The sequence below is a fragment of the Rutilus rutilus genome, assembly GCF_951802725.1.
Source record: "Rutilus rutilus genome assembly, chromosome: 13".
Lineage (NCBI taxonomy): Eukaryota > Metazoa > Chordata > Actinopteri > Cypriniformes > Leuciscidae > Rutilus > Rutilus rutilus.
In genome coordinates this window covers 21,920,735-21,946,748 of record NC_140218.1, presented here as the reverse complement: position 1 = coordinate 21,946,748, position 26,014 = coordinate 21,920,735, and the positions used below count along the sequence as shown (strand labels likewise).

The 26,014-nt window shown below is 37.9% G+C and overlaps 1 protein-coding gene across 1 annotated transcript in view; it reads right to left on the bottom strand.

The window, feature by feature from the left end:
* Positions 1-26,014, bottom strand: part of ephb2a (eph receptor B2a) — a 55,913-nt gene that overhangs the window by 19,808 nt on the left and 10,091 nt on the right. The window contains exons 2-3 of the mRNA XM_084427310.1: positions 21,711-21,775; positions 20,713-21,397 (exon numbers count right to left, since the gene is read on the bottom strand). Of these exons, the coding sequence (XP_084283436.1) occupies positions 20,713-21,397; positions 21,711-21,775 (750 nt within the window). The remainder of the gene's footprint in view (positions 1-20,712; positions 21,398-21,710; positions 21,776-26,014) is intronic.

Sequence of the window (26,014 nt, the reverse complement as noted above, 5' to 3'; positions counted from 1 at the left end):
ACGAGGTAGTTTATGATGTCAGAAACACCAGTGATTTCAAACCGGGTTTGAGACGGTCTTTGGTTCACTGCAGTTTTAAAGAGAAAATACTCAACAATGGTGCTGACTTATGAATTTGCACATGGTTTGTCTAAGCATATCAAAATCACCACATAGACATATAAACATCAAAAGCTTGATTTTCACCACAGGGGGACTTCAAAAACAAAACCTACACCATCCTGCCATGTGACTGCAGAGAATGATATGTTAAAGTCATGCAGTGTTTTGACAAAATCCAAAACTCGCACATTTTCCCACAGACAGCATCCTTTATTTGCTCACAGCAAATTAGTCAACAGCTGCCTCATCTGCCCCTCGGCCAAAATAACCTCCACGCTCACAATAATACAAGCGTTTGTACCACACAGAAATAGCCCACTGACTCCGGTTTTGAAATAAATCAAAGATTGAGGGTAGATGTAATATGAGTCACATATCATCTGCAGGTGCAAAGCAATCAACACTTACCAAGAGCAAAGTGTGTTCTAGGAAGTACAATGAAACTCATTCTATTAGCCTAATACCCCAAATGGCTTTGACAGTAAAACATTACTCTTGGCTGGAGCTCTCAGCCTATGATTGATGACAGAACATTCTCTTTCTGCCAGAAGGAATATAAGGCTTACACGCTCACACATCACAGTGAGTTAGAGCGGTGGACGTGGTGAATGAGGTGTTGGTTACAGTTGAATGAGGCAGAGTGGGTGTGAGTGACAGTGTACAGGAGTGGAATTAAATCTGTGGTACCACAGGGCTCCACAATAGAGATTGTGCTGTGCGAGAGGGAGAATGACAGAAGAACAATATCCTACGACATATTAGATGTGTGTGCCGAGTGTACTGTACATGACTAGAGTATTTAAGTAGGCGCTAATGGAATTCTGGGAGAAATTGATTAAAGACCTTTGTGGCAGCGCACATTTTTTATAATCTTACAGATCTGTTTATCTTCATTCCTGTGAATTGTTGTGCTCTTTTATTATGAGGTAGATTTTACAACAGGGAAATCACTGTAAATACTTCATAGCCTTGGTTTTACAGTTTATCCTTTGGTGAAATGCATTTCCGTGCCTCTTAAACACAAACGTACTTATTTAGAGGTGTGTCATTTTCTCAATGTTAAAATACTTTCTACCACGTCTTCTTAAATACAGAGACAATCGGTTTATGCTGGGAATCCAGACTTGTTTGAGAATCCAGACCAGCCCAATCTAGCTCAACCAATGGCGTGAGTTTGGGGTGGGACTATCCGTTTAGCAGACCAATGGAAGATGAGGTTAGTGTTCGCAATAACAATTTTTATTTTTTTAAACAATTCCATTTGGCGATGCCATTACTGGTTGTTTTAGGCTGGTGGTGACTGATTTAGTGAACTTTTTCAACTGATTATGTCACGTTTTGTTTCATGTCAGTCATGTTTCATGTCTTTGTCATGTGATTCCCTGTTAGTCATGTGATCTTGCCATGTTTTCTGTATTGTCATGTTGTCATTGGTTCATTGTTTCATTGTTCACAGGTGTTCCTTGCCTAGTCATTAGTCTTGTGTTTTTAAGCCCTCATGTTTGCCACGTGTCTTTGTGAAGTATTATTTCACTGTAACCATTATTGGTAAGCCTCATGCTCATGCTCATGCTCATGCTCATGCTCATGCTCATGCTCATGCATGTCTTTGTTGAAATGCTCATGCTCATGCTCATGCTCTGAGTTTCATGCCACGCCATGCCTTTGTTTTATGTTTGATCACATTTTGCCTATAGTGAACTTCATAACATTAAAGATTCATGTGAGTGAACTGAATCAAAAGATTAATTTCATTGATTTGTTATGTGAGCCTTAAGGTGGAGCAACATTTACCGTTGCTCTGTGAAATGTTGCGGGCAAGATCCAGTCATTTCAATAGGTGTCCGCACAATCGGGAATGTCATGTAAAATATTTCCCCATGCTGATTTTGCGTCGGGTTCAAGTTTTTCATGGAAATTTGCCACAATTACCAACAGAATGCTTGTTTTGAAAGAGACTTCTATGTGAATGACAGTTCAAACATCACTTTTTTTGTTGTTGCAGATATCTCACTAAAATTGCATTAATGTGACCACACCTTCTCTCTAGGTTACAACCTATATGTGATGACCTTTTGAGTCTTACTGAGTCATTAAATAAATGATTCACTCAACAGAATTGTTAAAAAACACATTTCATTTGCATAATGACTCTGGGTGTCATACTTTGTATTAAAAAGATGGTTATATGGTTTTATCAAGTTAGAAACTAAATAAGTTTATCATGGGTTTCAAAAACATCCTTGCAACTGTGTACCAGCAGTTATTCTTTTTAATTCTTCCACCCAAGATTGACTCATTTTTCGTACTGAATGAACAACATGCCCTCTTTCATTCAAACACTATTGGTCGGCAGCTTCTCATTCACAAATGGCATGTCCCAGTTTGAGTCTTGTTTAGACTTGAAACGCCAACTCATTCATGAACAACACATCCTAATTTGTTCATTTCGTTTACTAATGAGATGTTCTAGTTTGTTCAGTGTTTCCACTTAGATACTCAAATCACAGACTCATTTAGTGTATTCGTTCAGTAGGTCCAACCAATGGAACGGTCCTTTAAAGTCCAGACTCGAATGCTACTGGGTTGTGCAATAGTCAGTCTTTGAGGGCAGGAAAAACCACCAAAGTAGCAACATACTTCAAAAGGGAGTTACTTATGAGAACGATTCATTTACTGCATGTAAAATGTATTTTGAAGGTTTTATGGTAAAGGCTTTTTGCATCTCCATAAATCAGTAGGATGAATCAAGCTTACACTATATGACTCCATCTGCACGTACTTTGTCGCTTCATAAACAAGCTGCTCAGCTAAAAAACCACAGCGGTTGAGAGTGAGGAAATTAAATCCGCAGAAGAGAAAAAGGTCAATTCTTCCTCAGACAATGCAGAGACTGACATCACGGGCCTTTTTCATTGACAGACATAATTTCATGCGGGAAGATATGGTTGCAGTCTTTTGTAAGCCCTCTCCAACAATTTTCTTGGCCAACTTGAGGCCACAGATGTGTCTGTAACCCTCCTTGGCAAAGCAGGAGGTTGGAGAGGCATTAATATCCATTAGAGGTGCCGTGTCAACCTGCTGAACTCATCTCAGGATTCACACAGGGGAGTTCACTTGTTTAATGGGGGTGAAGGACTGAACTCATCTGTGCTATACTGCCTGTCATCTCCATATCAAGGTGAATGAAAAATTTAAGGAGTTACTATGGTAATGAGCCTCTTCTTTGAGCATGTTTCACAAAGCCTTCAAAGGAAGTAGCTTAATTTGTTTTTGAGGATTTTACCTTCCAGTGAAGCACAAATTTTGCTACAACAGATTACTCAACGCCCAAATATGATGACCCCCTTTTTTTAAAATAGTAATAATAATAAAAACATATACTGTATGTATGTTTAGTGTTCAAAAGTTCAGGGTCGGTAAGGTTTTTTTAATATTTTTTGAAGAATCGCTTAAGGCTGCAATTATTTGATAAAAAATTCAGTGAAAAAAACACTAATAATGCTAAATATTGTGATTTTTTTTTTATTTTAATACATTTTAAACTGTAATCTATTCCTGTGATGGCAAAGCTGAATTTTTAGCATCATTACTCCAGTTTTCAGTGTCACATGATCCTTCAGAAATCATTCTGATATGCTGATTTGCTGCTCAAGGAACATTTCTTATTTTCAATGTTGAAAACAGTTGTGCTGCTTAATATTTTAGTTAAAACTGAAAAAAAAAAGTATGACCCTTTGATGAATAGAAAGTTCAAGAGGATGACATTTGTTTGTAACAAGTATTTTTAATATTTACTCTCACTTTTGATCAATTTAATGCATCCTTGCTAAATAAAAGTATAATTTTTTTTTTAAATCTTACTGACCCCAAACTTTTGAACAGTAGTGTATTTTCATTAGACACCTTTTTCGATAATTATTATTTAATCTTTAGATAGAATGGAAAAAATGGTACACATATTACAACATACTGTCACATTGTATTTGTTCATGTTGACAGTCCTAAAAATACATTTAAATATTTTCCATGGCCCCAGAGAACCATCTTTACTGTCACACTGCCACTGTACAGGAACCTGAAATATGACCTCAGTGAAAACACAGTCAGAAACAGACAGCATGTGATGAACCGGAGCGGAGCGACTACCCAGAGCAGAACTGTCAGTAAACACAACTATGAAGAGCTCATCTCAAGAATGTATAAACAATCTCCACAGTGAGCCTCCACTGATGCCATTAGAAGTGTGTTAACACTTTGTAGGAAGGAATGTACCAAAAATGTATTCACCCACTAATATCATCATTAATTTGCACATGCCGTTTCAGTTGTTGCACCAATACAGTAAATTAATTCTGAAAAAGTAACAGTGCAAACGTGCCCAAAAATTTGATTAAAACATTTTTTATATCAAAACATCACATTTTGCAGGACACTTCTAGGCACTTATTTGCAGAAGCATCTCAATTGGCTCTTCCAAAAAAAATGTGCAAGGTCTACACTTCATGCCTGGATATGCCCAGTTATGATGCTCTTCTACATTAATGATCATCATTTGATGAATTACTGCTGTCCAGATCAATAGAAACTGCACACGAACATTTATTTTAAACAAAGTTCTGTGGGTGGCAATAGCAAAGCATTAATTTAACCAGGCAAATTATTTTTGTGCTGCTGACTTTTGTGAATACAGCTATTGTTAAAGCTATGGAAAAAAGAATTCGCAGCTAAGGGTCGCTAAGCTCTTACAATAACAAATGCGTAGGTTGATGATGCAGTGATAAGCGGAATGATGGGACTTGCTGTCATGCCGATGGATCTAATAATGTTTATGGATGAGTGAAAACATTCATGTTTTTTAACATGACTGTGGTATGAAGCAGGGCGCGATTGCTAATGAGAGACAGATATCAGCGCCACACTCGAGTCACGCGGATATAAAGGAATGAGGACATTTAACCGCAAGTGCTGAATTACTATATTCACACAGGTCAGTTTATTTAACAAATTAAACTTATGAGGTAACGCAGCGCTGTTTCATTTGGTCTAATGTTACGTTACACTATCTAAACAGCATGCCTCGTTTTAGTTCTCCTTTTGTCCCAAAGTCTGCTTGCCATGGTCCATAATGTTTGAACGAAACAACAACAGTGTGAGCGTGCCGCTAGACGTTACGGACTAGCAGATGTCCACGTCTGTCGCCATGGTTACTATGGCAGTACAAGCGGAAACCAGGGATAACGCGGATATTACGTCATTGACAGGCCACTTTTTAAAATTGTGAATTTCTCTGAATTTACAAATTCTTGGATACATTTAGGTTAATGGAAGTACACAATTGAAAAAAATATACAGTAAAACAAAATTCTTACATATTGTAACTTTAAGTGAATTAACACCTTAATGTTGAGTTACCTTGCATTTGGTGCCTTATGTTCAAATTTTCTTATTTACTTGAGAAGCAAAACTGCATAAGATAAGATCTGTTTTATATCTTAAGTTAAAAAAAAAAGTTTTTTTTCAAGATGTTTAGATATTTTACTGAAAAAGAAAATGTATTTGTACACTGTAAAAAGCGATCAGTTGACTTAAAAAAAAAAAAGTGAGAAAACCCATTGCCTTAAAATTATTAAGCAAATAAACTTTATGCGTAATAAAGTTATTGAGGAATTGTCAAGTTCACATAACTTAATTTTTTCAATTACGCTTGGTTTATTTACTTAATTTTAAGGCAACGGGTTTCCTCACTTATTTTAAGTTAAGTCAACTTTTACAGTATAGCGTGAGAAGTTAATATCTGATATTCTATGTTTGGTCTAGAAATTTACAAGTGCATATGTCTAACATATGTCCAACAGCATATGTCTTCATAAAATGTCAAGAAGTAACAGCTTGAGCAAGTTCTTAAAAACTAAGCACACTAATGCACTTAGGACTCCTTAAAATATACTGAAGTCACTGAAGTCTTGTACTGTTACAGAAAAATGACGACAGCTGTACCATATACTAGTTCAAGCTAACATCTTGTTTTCATCCTCAGACAAGGTCATTAATTCCCACCGATGTGTGAGGGAACTCTCCCAGACTTTCATCACCATGGCTGAGCGCAACAGAAGATTCAGATTAATCTTGAATTCTTACGAAATGGCCAGGATTACCCAGCAGGACAGGACGGAGCCTGGGAGGCACAGGAATCCTGCCCCCCCTATGCCCAACATGGCTGAGGAGAACACGAGCTAGAAGTGTAATCTGAGGGGCGGCTGGCCAAGAACAAATGCTAGAGATCTGAACATAAACCACAAGAATAAAGCAGAGGAAGCTCTATAGAGTATAGTCATTAACAGATTCTTTCATGCCTTTATCATCACTAATGTCTGGAATCTGAATAATTATGGGCCACGGCCAGACTGAGTTGAAGGACATTTAGGGTGTACTGTACAGAAAGAAGAAAACAACCCTTTAAAATACTGACAGGCTCATTTAAATAACAAAAACAATTATTTTTTTGTTGTGTCTATGAAAAATATGTTCTGGCCACAACATTAAACACTCACTAGTACAAACACTAGTACTACTTACTAATTTTTATAAGTGACAAATGTCAAGGTAATCTCATTAGTAATCATACATACACAACATACAAAGACATACGCTACCATTCAAAAGTTTGTGGCCAGTAAAGTTTTTTTTTATTATCATTTTTTATATATTTTGAAAGTCTCTTATGCTCACCAAGGCTGCATTTTTTTTATATAAAAAAAGTAAGTAAAGCCATTACTACAGTCTTCAGAAATCATTTTAATATGCTGATTTATTGCTAAAGAATTTTTTTTTGAAAACATTTGTGATAGAAAGGTCAAAAGAACAGCAAAATTATTTGGCAAGAATAGGCAAACTCCAGCATATAATAATTATTATTTTTTTTTATTTTTTTTTATTATGCAAGAAATGCAAAGAAAAACTAAAAGCTCACAGGAAATAAAGCATTCACTGTGTGTTTGGGATTATCATGTTGGAAAATACACATTTGATCTCCAAACAGATCCTCCATAGTTGGCTACAGTGTGTTCAGCAGGATTCCCATGTATTGGTCCAAGTGCCAGCGACTTTGTAGATCCTTCCAACACCTGCTGCAGACAAGCGTCCCTTATACCATTATGCTCCCTGCTTAATGTCATGCATGCATTTGGTATTAAAACACTCAGTCGTCTCCTACGGACATACCCAATGCTAGGTTGTTAAATTTAGACTTGTCGGACTGCAGAACATGGCTCCAATCTTCCACACTCCAGTCCTACTATATTTTCTCTTTTTTTGCAGTAGATAGGTTTCTTTACTGGTACACAACCTCTCAATCCAGCCGCTGTTGGTTTACAGTTTAAGATGAAATTGGAGGTATCATCCAAGTCTTTAGAAGCTGTTTTAAGGTGGTCCCACATTCAGATGATTTTCAAAGTTCTGTCAAAATGCTCTAGTCTTCCATGACCAGCCACTGCACATTATATTCTGAAATTTAGTGGTCTTGAAATATTTCTGTGGACATTTTGACCATTCACATAGTGCACATGAGCAATATCCAAATCCCATTGACCAGATTTAGTCATTTTAACAATCCTCCTTGGTTGCAGAGGACTTCCCCTTCCATCTGGCCATTTCCACTATAACCACAAAATAACATCCAATAATACCTGCCACATAGTGATTTATTGAATTCTAGGCTGGAAATAATGAGTGTAAGCTTTGTATGACCACTTGGCCTAAAATGACGGCAGTATGTTTCATTGCATTATGACAAATGATACAATTAAAACATTATAATGTATAATTCATAAAATACGTACATTGATAATGTGAACACCAATGCAATCAGGCTGGAAATAAAGAGAAAACCATATTCTATGATATAAAGCATATTCTGTCTGTGCTTTAATAAGCATCATGAGAGGACTCTCCCAACTAGCACCTGACATCCACAGACAAAAACAGACCTCAATTGCTTCATTGTGACTGTAGTACAGGAGCGCTCAGAAGTGTCAGTGAGGATTGATTTTTCTTTGTGAGCTTTATTTTTTCATCCAATTTACGCAATTGTGTGCACATCAGCTCTTTGCATGTGTCACTGATAAATGTAGCAACTAGTGAGACCAAAAAGCTTTCAGGCTGGCTCCAAGGTTTGTTACCTCCCTGAATATTGATTTTAGTCGCACTATTCCTGTACAGAGCTCTACTATACTACAAATTAGGGATGTGCCTGAAGCCGAATACTATGTTCGGAAAGGAAACAACACATCCTAGGGAGCCACTAAAGGGACATGTTGATGGGGAAAAAAAATATGAAATGGAAGGGAAAAAAATATATTTCAATGCTTTTGCGGTCTCACGTAATTATGTAGTTGGGTAATCATTGTATATAATTTGCGGGCATCAGGGAGTCTCTATCAATTGCAGGGTATTGAAATTGCTTTTGAATGCTCGCTCGGTTTTTACTTTCCAATTCACAATCACGCGTACTCCGCAGGGAGCGGCGGTACTGACCACACATTTTACTAAATATTTGTCAATGCCGCTCAGGATCTGTTGTGCACCAAATCCTCCGACATCGTCCTGTCAGTCATCTTTCCTTACCATCTTCACGTAATACGTGAAATCTGATGTACTGTAATGTAACCGACTACCGCAGCAAGCCTAACCATGTCCTTTCATGGGCTCCATAGAATGGGTTTTTCATTTTCTGTGCCTTTCCGAATTCAGATTTAGACTCCGGGCACATCCCTACTACAAACGCTAAAACATATTTACATTTCCACGGCCCAGTACTATACTGAAAAGAAGAAAAAAGAAAACCCTTAACACACCCAGTTTACCTGCAAAGCTATTCCCCTCAGAGAGTGATTTTGTTTTATTCATTCATAGTATTTGGTGTTAATATTTCAGTGCTCACAGACGCCTAAGCCTCTGCTCTCCAGGGAGCTTTTTTCTGCTGACTGCCTCCATTGTGCCGTGACTGACAGTCCAAATGTATTCATTTCATTTGCAGTTGTAAATATTAATGGTGTCAGCTCCATCTGCTAACCTCTACCTGAGACAAAGACCCCCATGTTCATAGAACAAGCTCTTTTATGTGACGTTATGACACCCCAGACCAGATCTTATTGTGTGGTGTCAACTTCATGCATTTAAAGATGCTCTGTGTTCCTTTTGTGAGGGTGTCAACTGTATCTGAATGTGTCATTCAGTGGCACTGCTGGGGACAGAACTAGCAGAAGACGCACAGCAGTAGCGAACAATGAAGATGATCCGACAGCAGTGAGGGTTTCAGATAGGGCATTTCAATCTCAGATCTTCAGTATGGATTGTAAGGGTTCAGATGATGATTCAGAGGCTTGATAAATAACTTATCCAAATGACAAAGGTAAATGTGTTTCACACAAGTAAACAGCTTTATCTAAACAAGGTTCTGGAGTGATAAATCAATTCAGGGTGGTTGTACACTAAACCTCTTAATTGTTTGCAAAAAGTCAATAATGAAAATCTTGTCCTTTGCCTACACTAAAAGACAGCAAGTTGTTAAATGTACATTAATCAAAGCAATGTGCTTCCCCTTAGGTCAGCATGCAAAGTGAAGTGACAAATATTTGTGTTTTTTAAGTGGAGAAGCAGTCCTTGCTCAGTCAAGAAGTACAGAAAACATCTCTGAAGGACGTTGGAAAGAGACGTTTGCCTTGTAACTTTTTCATGGCCTATTTTTAGAGCTACAGATCTATGGTCAGTTTTTTCGCACATGAACATGCAGCGCTGTTGCTATGTGGCATTGTTTATATTGCAAGTATGCTATGTGTATTCAAATAGGTCACGAAACAACTGTATGAAAGTAGCATGTTTTATGATGCATGTCAATCAGACAGGGTCATAACCACCATAGATTGAGGGCCAATTAATATGGGTATTTCAGTGCCTGTTTCTTAAAGTTTGTATTCCACTATGCAACTTAGACCTTAAACATTTCCCTAAAACTATATTACATTGAATTCTTACATGTTTAGTGTTGTTTTCCCCCTCAATGTCCTTCAAAAAGTCTGTTGTTACTAATATCCAACTGTGGCAAAAACAAGCTAAGTTAGTTTAAAAGAAAAAAAAAAAAATGAAAAAGTCCAATTATCATACACTTTTCTAAGTAGCCACGGGTAAGAGCAAACTATATAATTTTCTTGTCTTGTTCACTACGTTTTCTCCCTAAATAATCGTCACTAAATGTCAACCACCCACACACAATGTGAACTACATAAGGCTGGAACTTATGCTAATGACTTTACTCAATCGGTTCAGTAAGCTGAAGTTTGATTTTACAATAAATCCTTTTTTTGGTCATTTTTATGTTGCTGGTTGAGAAGATAAGGGGAAGTAAGAGGAAAAATGGATCCATTTCAACAGCCACTGGCTGAGTGTGGGATCCAGCCCCATTTCACAGCTGCACAACAGAGATCTTGCATGCCCCATTTCTCTGTGCCCTCCACAAGGGACTTTCGTCACTCATTTAAGCAGGTGTACCAATGTGACGACGATGGGCAGCCATGTTTTGAGCACCATTTACATCCCCATGTAGGTCATTTAGCTGTGATTTGACACACTGGAGGCCTGTGGGTGCTTCTCAATATCCCTCCTTGTCTCCTCTCTCCTCCATCCCATGACCCGGAAACCGGGCTCATAGGAGCTCAGCCATCTTGAAGGACATCTCAATTCTCTAATTGCACCGCGAGGAGGCGAGGATCGAGGAGTGAGGAGGCATCCTGAGGAGTCGTAAGTGAGGATACACAGGTGTATCCTTTGCGGAAGAGTTTTGTCGACTAAACGTGACGCACGTATAAATTCTCCTCCCCCTTCACATCTGTCACAGTCATTTAAATTTTATACTTTTCCTTTGCAGTGTAAATAAACCACACATCTCACATATTTCAACAGGGCATCTTGCTTTATTATTATTTATTATGAATTTCTTAAATATCCAAACTTGAACAACATAAGGGCAGATCCTTTGAGCGCAGCTGATGACGCTGTGGAGTGATGCTCGAGTGATCAAGTATTCTAATGTATAAATGAGATTTCCTTCGATTCCTCCGTCCTCGCGTCTTTTCCTTGAAGCCTTCCCTCGCATCCTACAGGGGGTGGAGCTGAGACGCGAGGAAAGGAAGCAAGGAAACGAAACGAGGATGCACAAATAAGAATTGAGAAGCACGCTTTGACTCTTCCAAATTACCTCTGTGACAGCTAGGGCTGGGCGGTATGGCGATATATACTGTGTCAACAATATAAACACTTTTTCCAAGTCATCTCAATGACTTGAATTCACCCTATTTACATTTATTGACAAGAAATAAACGAATCATTCGTTTATATATTGTCAATAAATGTAAATAGGGTGAATTCAAGTCATTGAGATGACTTGGAAAAAGTGTCCCAGTTAACCTGAATTTACCATATATCCGGATAGCACAGTAATACTAAGAGTTATTTACACTTTAGAGTGATTAAGAAACATGCATGAATGAGAAAATAAAGAGAGTGATGTGCAAGACGTTAAAAAGAGTTAAGCGCAATAAGTAGTGTAAAAAAAAAAAAAAAAAAAAACAATATAACATGCTGACTGACACACACCTGAATCGCACGCACAGAAAGCCGCCTCTCAGATAGCATGCAATCCCGAATTCAGTTCTCTTTCATGGCTTATTGTGCTTATATGGTCAAAACCATGCACAATGACGTTAACTCGGTTGGTTTTGTCTTAAGTGAACATAAACAGTTGGGAGAAACCAGTCAAAAAAATATGGTCAAAAACACGCACTATGACGTTAACACAGTTGGTTTTGTCTTAAGTGAACATAAACAGTTAGGAGAAACCAGATGTCAATATATTGGATTGGTGCATTCGGTCTTTAAGAGACATAAGAAACCAAGCTGCTGTCAATGTCATTATCTATATTTCCATCCAAAGTTGTGAATTGAAGTTGTGCACAAAATTGGAATATCGCTTAAAAAAATGTGCAAGAAAAAAAGCACCGTTTCCATCCCATGTGTTCAAGAGAACAAAATCGCCACTTCCTTGGAAATTAGTTTTTTTCCTAAATAATAAATGACTTGCGTCTCAGAGCGTTTGGATGCCTGTTTGAATGCAATCGCATACAGTCTTTTTAAGCAATATCCCAAAATACACGGGCAAAATGCATATATATGTATCGTGAAATTCATATATTGTGAAATACGATTTTTGTCCGATCGCCCACACCCCTAGTATGGGCCTACATAAAAAGGGAACAAAAACACCCTCCTAGTTGACTTTTTTTTGCCTGGCCAGTGAAGCGCTTTCTTTCATGGTGATGTGTGAGGAGGAGAGGCACTGACAGTCCTCGTTTCCGTGACATTGCCTGGCCGCTGGAGTCTGATGGATGAGCACTGGACTCCTGAAGGGCCTTTGATCAATGAGCCCCTTATCGATGACAACAGGACACCTGCTTCCCATCAAAGAGATGAGGGCCAGGCAGCTCCGGTGTGGACATCCAGCTCTCAGCATTGATTAACCCCCATGCTCCAACGAAGCCTCATCTTTTATCTCCATACATGTTTCCTTTCTCTCAGAAGGAAAGAGAAGCGATTGTGGGCAATCTGTCCTCGCTTATAACAATACATTTAGTATTCGTACCAATTGGTATAACCCACAAAAGCACTTGTCAAAAAATTACATTTATGGCAATGTTTTGACTTTGATGCAACAAGGAACACACTAAACTTCAGATCTGCCCTTATCATAAGTCTTATCATAACGTCTTTAGACACAAAGGTCAGCTCAAAAACAGTCCGCTTCAATGCACAGTCCAATACACGCAAAGCACTTCTGCCTCGAAAGCCTTTAAACAAACCATGTTGAATGCTGACATAAGCTAATGAAAAATGAGAAAGTGACATACCAAAAAAAAATTAGCAAGACATAAGGCACTTTCATTCAGTTGCATCATAAAAATCTTACAATATTTTAACTAAATAAGCTCAGATATGGCATGGTTATGCATTTGAACTATGAAAAACTATTATATAACCTAAAATCAACCTAATATTTATTTGGGATGTGCGCAACGACTAATTTCATTAACATTTACACAAACTTTGCAACGACTAGTCCAAACCTATTAATATTAACGTTACTATAATGTTAAAAAAAATTAACATTTATTTTCAGAGTATCAGGCTCTGTTTGGTACTATATTCATGAAAAGTGCCGTATCTATAGGAGGCCTTCGCACAGGGTGTGAAGTCATGGAAATCACACTTCAATAATACCTGCAAGCAGCGTATAATTGCAGCACTTTCACGTTGAGCATAACAGTATAAGTATTACTTAGGAAAAGTCAGAATGCATGTGTCAAGACTTGAAATTCAGGGTTTATATTTAAAATAAATGGAATATCAGAGCGGGTCGGTTTTTCACAGCAAGGAGAAAGATCAAAGAGCTGATGCAAGTCTGGCCTGGTAGGACAATCAGTAACAATCATCATCAGAAGCGTAACTACTCATCCAGCTCTTGTTGCAAGTCAGTTGCTCTTCTGACTTGAAACTTGTGATTCTGCATCTCAGCAGCTGCAGCGTCTATCACAGAAAAACCAAAATGACATGAAAACATGAAATCTCACCACACAATAAAAACGCAACCATCTTATTATTATCGGTTGCATTCTCAGCTAAACAAAAAAGGCGGTGAAGAGATCAGATGGTCTCCACCGGTCAACATGTTAATATCAATATTTTGTGAGATGTGGAATGAGGCGGCAATCCAAACAAATCCTCAATAATCCATTGTATGACAGAAAGCAAAAAGCTGCAGATTAATGGGCCGGCCTTGCATGACCACTTAACCTTCTTCAGAAGCCTAAGGGCAATTTGTCATTGTGCAACTAAAATATGCAGATATTGTGTGCATATGTGGGGTTTGAGATGTATACTGTGCTTTTCTTCTGCACAGACAAATAGCAAACTGATTTGATTTCTGTATAGCCTGACTGCAGTCTCTTTACATTCAGTGCTGCGGTGAAACAAATTGAAATACATCCAGTGTCACAGGAACAAATAAGGTTGCAGACGACCTCCCTGCAGCAATGTGCTGCTGAGATTGGATTAGAGAGCTGTACCTGATAAAGTCAGTCCAGGAGACCCTTCTTTACTGCCATGCCGAATAACACGGTTCATCTTGGGACTTTCCAGACCCCACATCCACAGAGAAGTCTCACTGCCATATATAATTACATCCAGACACATACAATACCCTTTGTCACAGTGAATGTGTCATATGCCTGATATTCTAGAACCATTTCTAATGTGAGGACATTGACGCAGCATAAGTGATCTATTGTACTGTTAGGGCTGGGTGTTGATATAGATTTCTATTTTCGATTCAGTTTTGTTAGTTAACTAAAACTTTTTTTTCATCATAATTTTAAAATAAAGGCTCAAATAAAATACAAATATAAAAATTGGATGAAAACTTTACCTTAAATGAGAAATGTTGCCTAGGCACCTAACTAGCATCTTTCTTTGAGTTGAAGTAAAATAGCTGAAACTGAAATAAAAATAAAAGCTAAATAAAAATACATAAAATTACTAAAATGTAAGCTAAAATTACATCATATAAATAATACTCAAATAACACAGGCTCGATTTAAAACTTATTTGATTGATTTGGTTATATTTCAGTTAAAATGTCCATTTTGCTTTACATAAGATATATTCTCTCAGCAAAATGTGCCAATGCACAATTATACAAGGCAGAGTTTCAGACTCATTCAAACCGGTGACTTTTTTTGAACAAGGGATGAGCGGGGCACAACCTAAAGTTGTAACAGCTACGCACTTGGTTTAAAAGTTTCCACACATGCTAGCATGACAAAACTTAATGTATATTTACAAGCTGCAATTACATCACTATATTATAGAGAGAAAAAATACTCCATTTAACCATAGCTAAAGTAAAATTTCAGACATGAAAAATATTTCGTAATCGAATTAAATCGTGAGACCTGTGAAGATTCACACCCATAGTCCCACGGGAGTGCAGGTCTCTACTGCACTGTATGCTCCTGATTCACTACAAAGAACCGCCTCATAAGAGTCATTTGAAGAGTCATTTGTTCGTGAATCATCATAGACTGGTCACACTGTATGCATCTGATTCACACAAAAAAAACGCCTCATAAGAGTCATTTGTTTGAGAATCTGTTGTTTTGCTGGTTGTACTGTATACTCTTGATTCACTAAAGACTAATAAGAGTAATTTGTTTGAATCAAAACACACCAGAAAAGCCAGTTATCCAACAAATGAAACTTATAATTAACCAAAAAATAATAATTCCCATCCATAGCTCTCTGTATATGTTAGAAAATAACTACAGTCATAAAGGTTGAGGAAACTGAGGAAGAGACAGACACTGTGACCCTCATGTGCTATAAAAACAGTGTGTTGGTAAATTATGATCTACAGTGCCCATCTGAACACAATATCCAGCTAGTAAACACATGAAACAAGAGCTTTTAAATAGCGGCAGCGTCGCACAAAGGCCACCAAGCGGCCCTCAACAGTGACTGTGAAAGATTAAAAGATAGATACAACATTCCAGTGGACACTCATTGCAGGACTTAGTGGATCTAACTCTTCAGATACATGACATTTACATAATAAAGAATATACAGCCTTGATTAACTGTAAGCTTTTAGCTTTGAGGTTACTCCAATAAATCAAAAATTGAAGTTTAGGCCTAAGGTACTCCCTAGATAATAAAATATCATATTCAAAGATAACAAGATAACAAAAACATTACTTCTAATTGAAAGGTCAACAAACGCACATTGTGGCTGTCCGTGGAGGAATGTATTGATTGGCCATAGCACAATATAAGCAAAAACAGCCGACATTCATCTTGTTTCAAGACACAGGCGGGTTTGGCTTGAGGGATTGGCCACAGTCCAGCTCCATACAGTAGAGGTAATTCATCTGCTGCCAACATTTATTTATAATTTATAATCATTAAACGTTAAAACAAGCAGAGACTGTACCATGAGGTCTATGTAATTACTTATGAAATGCAATCTACAAGGCCAGTCAATAATATCCATCACAAACCACATCTGAATGACAGCGAGAGGGCTGAAGAACATCTCAAGAGAAGCACAGAGAGAGTCAGAAGGTCAGTTGGATTAACTGAATTAGTGCTACCACTAAAATTACTTGAGGTGTGGGTGAGTCTCAGCTCTTGGCTGTGGAGAGGAGAGGCGTTCCTGGCACAAGACATATGTAAATTCTATTTCACAAGCTGTTCCTGTACTTTCTTTCATAAGGATGGTTAGTCATGTTTCAATATGGTAAATAGGCCTATAAAACAGGACTCAACAATAAGAATGACCCGATGGCCCAGGGCTTGTGTGAGAGAGTTTTGGTTCAGTTTAATTTATAGTTATTCTTGCCCCAAAAACCTAACACATTTTTGAATAGTGTTTTCTTATTCTTTTTTGGTAAAGAATTTATTAGTGCTGTCAACTGATTAAAAAGTTCATTTTTAATGAACTTAAAAATGTTACGTTTGAAATGTTAAAAATGACCTTAAAGTTCAGCTTTCATTGATAAAATCTATCAATTTTAACATTTATTAGGCTTTAAAAAAATATATAACAACTTTTAATTCAAGTGAACTTCAAACAATCTTCACATAAACCCCTTGTAATAAATGTCACCCGTGCCCTTCAATATATCATTGCTCAATTTTTTCTATTGGCCCAGTCAGACCAGTTTTCAGATTGTTTTTTTGTTTTTTAACCATTTAACCTTGTAAACAGTGCTTTAAAGGAGTCATAATGTAGAAACTTCACTTTTCCACGAGAATCAATGTATGTTATGATTGCATAATGATTATACACTGGCCGGGAAGCCGATATTTAAAAGTGAAGCGTTTGTTTACCTCGGGGTTTGTAAAATAGGCCACGTGCACGCGCACGAAAAAACGAGATTTTGATTTCTTCCCCTTCTTGACGTCAAGACGGGGGAGGATATACCAAATATGGACACCGCAAACCTATGCCGCGGGAAGCCCGCCCCTCTCCCCCTCTCCCCCTCAGATTCAGTTTAGTTGACTCGAGAAAGATGGAGAAACCGAGTGCACACCTGAGATGCTCTGTGGGTGACTGCTACAAACAACATGCAAATGTGTTTTATCTACCAAAAACGGACGAAACTATCAGGGAACAGTGGATGAAATTCATTTTTAATGACGCTGTCCCAACAACTCTTTCAAGTGGCGTATCGTTAGGTGTGTGTGCTAAACATTTTACACCGGAATCTTTTACAAATTTGGGGCAGTATCAGGCGAACTTGGCCTCGAAGCTCCGTTTGGGAAAAGGTGCCATCCCAACCATCAGGGACTTGCCAGAAATTGAAAAGGTAAGACTGTGTTTTTATTGCTCTACTGTGGTTAACAAATAGCAGCTAACTGCTAATGCGGCTATTGTATGTAACGTTACCTTCGAGGTAAACACGGGGAATGGACTCTACGAATGCTAGCCACATCTTTCCACTTTGTTTTACACTAGCAGCTACAGTAGTGACGGTACAGGAGTCCATGCTCAGTGGCTAAAACTGTTTAAATGCAAGTATGAAAACAATATACCACTAAACATTATTAGCCAAACTCATGCAAAACATGCAGTTTGAAAATAGCTTTCAGTTAGTGGGGCTTCTGTAAGAATGTATCTGGCAATGGTGTATTTTTTCTTTTTTCTTTGGTTGTGATTACAATTTCACTAACAATAAGTACCGTCACATTTATTGAGCTATTGCAGTATTTTGTCTATGTTTTTGTACCGCTTGGAAGTAGTAAAATACATTCCTGCAACCAATCAACGCGCCCCTCATTTGCATTATTATAATGACCGTCCACGACAGCCAAAACATCGCATCAGATCTCGCGAGACAATAATGCCTTTAGAAATAAGGGTCTGAGGGGCTCTGTGTTGATTTTTTTTCCACTTTTCTTTTTTAGAAGTGCCTAAAATACTATAATAGAGCATTTGGGTATCCAAGGTAACACAACATTATGACTCCTTTAAGATTTTAGGTAGGTCTAACAGGTAGGATATATACAGAAATTGAATAAAGTTATCAAACAATTCACAGTCTTCACTGCATAAATTATAAATTAAACATAGATTAATCCTTATTAAAGCTACAAAAGTTATTCAGTCAAGAGCAGTGAGTGTGATTTTCTCTACTGGCAAAGTTAGTAGACAAAAATCCTTATTGTTGAGCAAATTCAGTAAAGATGTATTTATTTATTTTTTGTAATTTAGTCTATTTCATTAAAAATTGTAGCCTATTTAGTTTATTTAAAACCAATTATATTAAATAAGTATTTAACAAAAAGTTATTTGATTAATGTGGTGGGGCCATTACAAATATCAGCAAGAAAAGTAAAACTACTGGCCTAAATCCAAGTATCCAGCACACAAAAATCCTTATTGTTAAGCACTGTGCGGCTTTAAAAAAAACACACACCGCCACTGAGATGAAATCACTCACAAAGTGCTTTTGAAGTTGCATTGACCGGAAGCATGCAGTGCTGTGCCATTGTACCAGTATAACATTACAGTATGAGAGAATTACATGTCAAGCCTGCTATCAATTAGACCATTATGTCTCTACTTGGCTTTAATGAGTATAGCTACTGAATATTTCCTTTAGAGACAGAAAATGGAACTCATAAATCCATTTGTCTACATGCAGCCCTTGGTTAACAACCACAGGGGGATTCATTAGTTGTGCTTGATTTCTGAATGGACTCGCCAGGGAGAGCAGCGTCTAAGCGTCCACACAGCTCCCCCTGCACACTCCAAATTAGTCAATTAGGAGTGTCATTAAAGTGGTGGCAGCGAGGAGGATTAACACCAGGGGAAATAAAAGAGATGGTCTGGCTTGTGCTCGCCCAGGATATTGCCGATTTCCATCCATCAGCTGCTCCAGATGGGGGGATATTAGTAATTTAGATTCTGTCAACGGTACCCAGGAGAACCCTGCCAAAATCATTCCCTTTGCTGCCCTGCTCTCCTTGAATGTAATCATATCTGCCGAGTGCTGAGAGAGGGTGAAAAAAAACACACCTTTTTTCTACCCAAATCCCTCTATTCATTCCAACCTATCAAGGCAGCATTACAACTGACTGGAGGATTTCTATTCATTACGGCTCCCTTGTTCTCACAGACAGAGAGCTACTTCCTTGTCGAGTAATGCTAGAAAAACAAAATCTCATGTTATAAAAACAGTTTTAAGGGTCAGTGCTTCTGTGTGCATGAGCGTGTGTGGATTTAGCTTGAAATAACAATGCTTGTAACCAAAGAAATCCTCTGCACATGGATAGAAACAGGCAGGAGGACACAATGTCTTTCAACTAGCTTTCATAAGGATCAGGTCAGTGAATGTTTTGTACCTGCAGGGCAGCTCTCAATAGTAAGACTCAGTGACGTGTGTGTGTGTGTGTGTGTGTGTGTGTGTGTGTGTGTGTGTGTGTGTGTGTGTGTGTGTGTGTGTGCACATGCGCATTCAGGAAGGACATTAGGTCCTCCTTTTCCATCATTGGTTAAAATAATAATCAAAAAAAGACTAATACAAAGATTATGCAAGCTTTTTCATAATTTGGCAATGTATCTGTATTTCATGGTGCTTTATGTGGGTGCAGAAATCTGAGGCTGAAGCTGAGGCTATTCATTATTTATTTATCATTGCTGGCATCCGGCACTGTAAAAAAATGTTTTGTCAGGCTACCTAAAAATGTAGTGTGTCATGTGGTAACATCTAAATCAACGCGACAACATCCCGTCACACAGACGAAAGTTATTTTTAAGGGTCAAATCTGCTAGAAATTGCTCATTTAAGTAACAACAGTTTTACTTTTAAGTGAGCCATTAAAACCAGACAAAGATGAGAATGGCAGCCTTAAATTATTAATTACTCAGTCTAATGTGGTTTCGAACTCTCAAATTTTAATTATATCTATGCTAGACAAAAGGTTTTGTAAAATAGAGTAAAGTAAAGTAGAGTCAAGCACAAAAAAAGTACATAAAAGTAGTATAAAGCACCATAAAGTCTGTAGTACGACTCAATATCTTCTGGGTCTGGATTCACAAAGCATAAAGAAAAAATATCTTCTTAACTGCTATTTTCTTCTAATATTTTAACTTAAGAATAATTTTAGAATATTTTTTCTAAAAATATAACAAAAAAAAATGATCATCTCCAAAGAATCTTCTTATTTTTTTTCCTTTTATTTTCTTTCCTTTTTTTCAATGTTTGTTCTGGAGACAAAAATGTTAATTCTTGAAAAGAATGGTAAAAAAAAAAAAAAAAGGTGTGATGCCAAGTGCTAACCTGTCAAGCCAATAGTGTATGTATGATTTTTACTGTAGTCTGCCGGCAGCAAAAAAGATGTAGCCTTTGATGCGTTTTTCACCTGCGAATCTTCAGCAAGAACCACCAAACAATAATTTTCCAGTAATTTTCTAATTCAAAACTGAATAAGCAACAAAACTCACCTTTACACACAGTCTCGTTGTCCACAGACTCGTACCCGGCCTTGCACACGCAACGCCCGATAGGTACCAGCCACTCCCCATCTCCATTGCAGTACAGTTTAATGGGTACATCCACTTCCTCTCCATTAGGAACACAAGTGCCTCGGGCGGACACCAGAGAGGTGCTCTCCGCCCCTGACAAGGTCTCCTGAAAGATGGCCCCATTCCGAATAATTCGGGGGCATTTGCGATAGAAAACCTTTACAGCGATGAGTGACATGCAGGCTCCGTAATCCTGAAAGGCCAAGTAGAAGCCATTACGGGACACCGGCCCAAAGCTGCGTACTTCCGTGTTGATCTTCATCATACCGATGCCCAGGTCCACCTGGGAGAAACTCTCATCGGCCGCAATGGTGTCCACCTTGACCCAAGGGTTCTCCATCCAGGCGGGATACACCTTGGTGGCTACATCAGAGTCTGATTCGAAGTAATACAGATTAAAAGTCTCCTTGCAAGAGCCAGGGACTTTCGGGATGCTGCTGCAGTCTCGCACGGAGAACTTCATCTCCACGTGGATCCGCTGGGCACCCTGCCGCCGGATGTATTTGGTGCGCACCCAGTTGTTCTGGCTGGCGTCGAAGACATTGCACACTTGGTAGGTGCGGATGGTGTTCATGTTCTCGTCGTAGCCACTCACCTCTTCCCACTGGAACCAAAGAACAGATAATAATGTTTGAATAAGCAATGTGTGCGGCTAATAGTAAAAGGATGTTTTTTTTCGAGCTATTTGCATATTTATGAAACATTCGATTCTGGTTTCACACCATTACGGAAACATTATGACATCTAAGGTAAAAATGTGCAGAAGTGAGACAAACTGCATGTATTGCATTAAAAATAATCTAATTTGGAATTCTTTCAACTTCTATTTCGGTACCACATGAGACATGCTGAATTTGTGCACTGAATTATTCAGTTATGCTAGGTCTGATCATCTAAATTATTTCAATGAGACTCACCCCCAATGATGGATATATCATCCAGCCCAGCTCTGCCGTTGCCGTCGTGGAGTCCATCAACACATCTGAAAAGAAATGCATACCAAAAACCTGTAAGTTTAAAATGCTGCCGCTAAGAGACCATTACCGCACGTTCAAGCATTTGTAAGGTCATTGTTCTTCAAGTCTCTTAACAGTAATTATGATGCATAATGGATAGCTTTTCTGAATGTTAAATGAAGGATGACTCACACTGTGAGATGCAGAATAACAGTTGCCCATTTCACAGCAGTAATAGCTCGCTATTTCTGACTCTTATTGTTAATCAAATGTTACAAATGGCTATTACTAGATTGGAAGGTGTCATCCATCACAGATGATAGATCACATCATGTTCTAACATCTGCTTCCCTTCACATCTAGTTCGTAATTGCCCTAGATGACAGAGAGTGCCTTTCTATTCAATATGGCAAGTAGGACAAAATAGTTTAGAAATATGACTCTGATCTGACATTTTCAATTATGTAGCTGGGAACAAGTGGTTTCTGCATATTTCCAGAATCAGTCAAATGAAACCCTAGGGGTTTTTTTGTGCAAAAGATTTGTTGTACTACTTTGGAGTTGACCTAAGAAGGCAAAATGCAAATGTACAAATTAACAAATGCACTGATATTAAAAGTCTGCAACCACTAAGCAGAGAATTATTTTCACCTTATGGCTAAAATAAGATGAGTCAATACTAAAATAGCATGTCAAAATAAATTTAAAATTTTAAAATAAAAAATAAAAGTGAATTTAGGGTACAGATATCTCAACATTATAATGTACAGTTTGAAAAATTGATTTACATTTTGAAAATCAAATGTACATTTTGCCTAGCAGTGACTTCATCTAAATTTAAAGATGAATTTTTTAAAGCAAACATATTTATATCAGCTGAAAATGAATAATAAAAAACTACCACTTCTTGACAAGTAAAGTTACCCACCCCTCCCTGCATATATAAGGGCTAAATCCAAGTATGGGGAAAAAAACACTCCGATTTCCAATTGAAACAGGAATTTAGTGTTGTTCCTTTTCTTTTACATGGCGAAATGGAGGCTTTAGTTAAAGTTACATCAGAGTCATGATTTGCTACTTGTTAGTTGGAACTGGAGGTAGGTGGTATTGGGGGGCTGGACACTAATTTTTGAGGGCTTTTTATTGGACAAAAATCTATGCAGGATGAGTCATCGATAAGCCAAAAATATATATTTTTTCAGCATTAAGGACTCGCACACTTGCATACAGACAGCCTCAGAGCTAACAATTAAGAACTAAGTCGCAAAACCACCACCGAATTTTGATTTTATAGGGTCTTCATGTGAACATCCCGCAAACCAATTGTGTGAAATATTCAGAATGGAGACAGGAAAGTTTTTTTCCCCAAAAAATATACAGAAAAATTAGAGTACAACCATCTGTCCAAGGCTGTAGTATGTATAGCTGTTTATTTCTTATGTATAAAAGAAATGTGATTGAGCAGGGAGGATCACATATGGGGGTCCAGCCAGGTAATATGGGCCCCAGTCACGGCAACATTAACACATCCAGTGTGACACACAGACTCCCGGTGGCATTTATGAATCGGGATTTGGCAAGTGGCAAGAGGACTTCCTGAGATCGAAGCCAGAAGCCCCGTGACACACAATCCTGGGATCCCTGTTAAACACTAGCTCGATACAGCCTCAGCCATTAAGTGTCTCATTTATATTTCAGCAGCTTCTGCAGCTCAGGGGCAACCATGGATATTTCTCCCAGGAACAGCACCATCGCTGTGTGTTTAGGTCAGTGAATGTGAGAATATGATGAGGCTGGGAGGAAAATACAAGAGGAAACAAACAATCCTCTTAGACTTTATAAGCTCATGGGTCAAAAAAAACAAAAAAGGCACAAAACATGATTACTAATACAGCGTCATGCATTCAAGTAAAATATCCCTGCAACAAAATCATGAAAACCAGTAAATTACAACTGTCTGTGCATTGAAAGAAAAAGTTGTAGCATTTCCCAGTACTTGGTGCACAGTTTAATCAAACCCCCACTCCATCTGTCCAGGCATTCATGCAATCTCTCTCCCTCTCTCTCTCTAAATATTTTAATGAAAAGTAGGGCAGCGGGAGCCCAAGTCCAGTACATATAATCCTTACAGGCTGCGCTACACTCTGTATGCCACACTGGATTAATCCCACGGGAAACATGGCGAGTCTTCACTGGATTTTAGGTCAGCGTGCCAAGGCACAACTTTCAGTCCTACATTTTTTATTTATTCATTTCATCACCCAGTTTGCACATGCTGAGCCATGCCAATGCAGTGAACAGAAGCACACACCCCACATCCACAAAAGCTCATCAATCTCACACAAAATCACTCTCTTTGTGACCTATCCTATCCATGCTAAAGATAAAATAAAATAAAATCTTCAAATGGAGATGAATACACCTCAAAATACCCATAAATAAATGGCACAACATCATAGCAAGTAGGGAGGATTAAGTAATGTTGATTAAATTTACCAACATGATAAACATATTATCCTCCCTCTTGACATCACTACGAGCGAGCCACAATATCAACAGTGAAATTTTAAGTGGATAAACTGGTACGGTAACACTGTTAGATGAAGTGATGTTTACTGAGCCTGCTCAGAAGCTGAGAAGATGAATACTTGAAATATTATTTGCTCTTGTGATGGTGCTCTTGAGAAACTATGAGCTAGACTTAATGTTTTTTATGGCTGCAATGTTCCTTTGCATTTCCATACTATGGGACGTATGAGACTGCATAAAAGACCCACTTCTGGAACTCATTGAAATTCAGGCTAGGACTCCAGATTGCGACTAAAACAGACAATAATTGTGACAATAATTTAAAAACTATACAAAGGCTTTGTTTGTGTCTATATGCGGGATGCATGAAGCACCGGTCATAAAGTCACAAAACCAAGCAACTTTCTGTTGGGCAGTTTGGAAAATTTGCATGACCAACTTAAACCTGATGCAGAGTCTGCATGGGTATATCTTTCACCCTCATAGGAAATTCCAAATTGCACAGACCTATTGAAATGACAGTATTGTTGCCTGTGAAAATACGCAGAACAATGGTAAATGTGACTACACATTTAGCAGTTTAACTCACCAAGGCAGTGAATCGAACTGTTCTCTTACTGAATCAAGAACCATTTTTTGATTACGCCGATTCAAAATGAACTGGGAACCATTAATGTGATGTAGACTGTCAATGTCTTCTGTCTGTCTTTTTACAAAAGTGTAACTAAAAGATACATTTAGATTTATAACATACACATTACATTTGCGAATTTAAATGTATCTTTGTGAATCTTGACATTTCAAAAAAAAATATTTACAAAAATATTATTGGCTATTGTTTGCAATATGAGGTCCAATTGTAAGGATGAACCAACTTATTTCAGAGACAAACATAAATCAACACACAATTTATTTCATTTCTTTTTCCCAGAATATGGCTGAAATATTCTACACAACGTATTTTTTTCTTAATCGTTTTTTTTTTTTTTGTCCAGAATCATGATATAGGCCTACATTCTCACTTCATGATGATTTTATTGTCCTGATCTCCAACGTTAGTTTTGTCTGTTTTATCCAGATGGAAGCACAAAGAATGCCCTTGAAACATACTGAAAAATTCATGTAGAGTTAATTAAAATCAAGCTTTGATCATACACGATATGCAAAAACAACCCCTCAAAAACTATGCAGATCCTTAAAGTATTACATTCCATTATATCAAATATCGCCAACACACGCACATATGAACGCTTGCAATACTGACATTATATATATGCTGCTTGTTATGTTACTGACAATGGGATCCATAAGTCTGAGACCACTTTAAAAAGGTGTGAGTCAAAATCTGATTTTAACCTGAAAATAAATTGGGGGGATTGAGGGATGTTCTGACTTAAAATGAATAAGAGATATAGAAGCTTCTAGCGTGATCATCCCTAATCAAATAAATGTTACATTGATCATGAGACTCTTCACACCAGTCTCATGAGACTCTACAGATGGTCAGATGTTCTTCCATTGAAGCAAAAGCTGCTCTTTGGATCATGAGGATCTACACAAACTTGTGGAGTTCATGTAGCTACTGCTGTAAAAAAAAAAAACCTAACATGATTATGCAACTGAAAAAGCATGTACTGTACACACCAGTACACGATGGATTCAAACAGTGCCGAATGTAATAGATATTCTAACTGATCAATAGCTTGAGCCTCCATGTCCTAGAATGAGCTGCTATG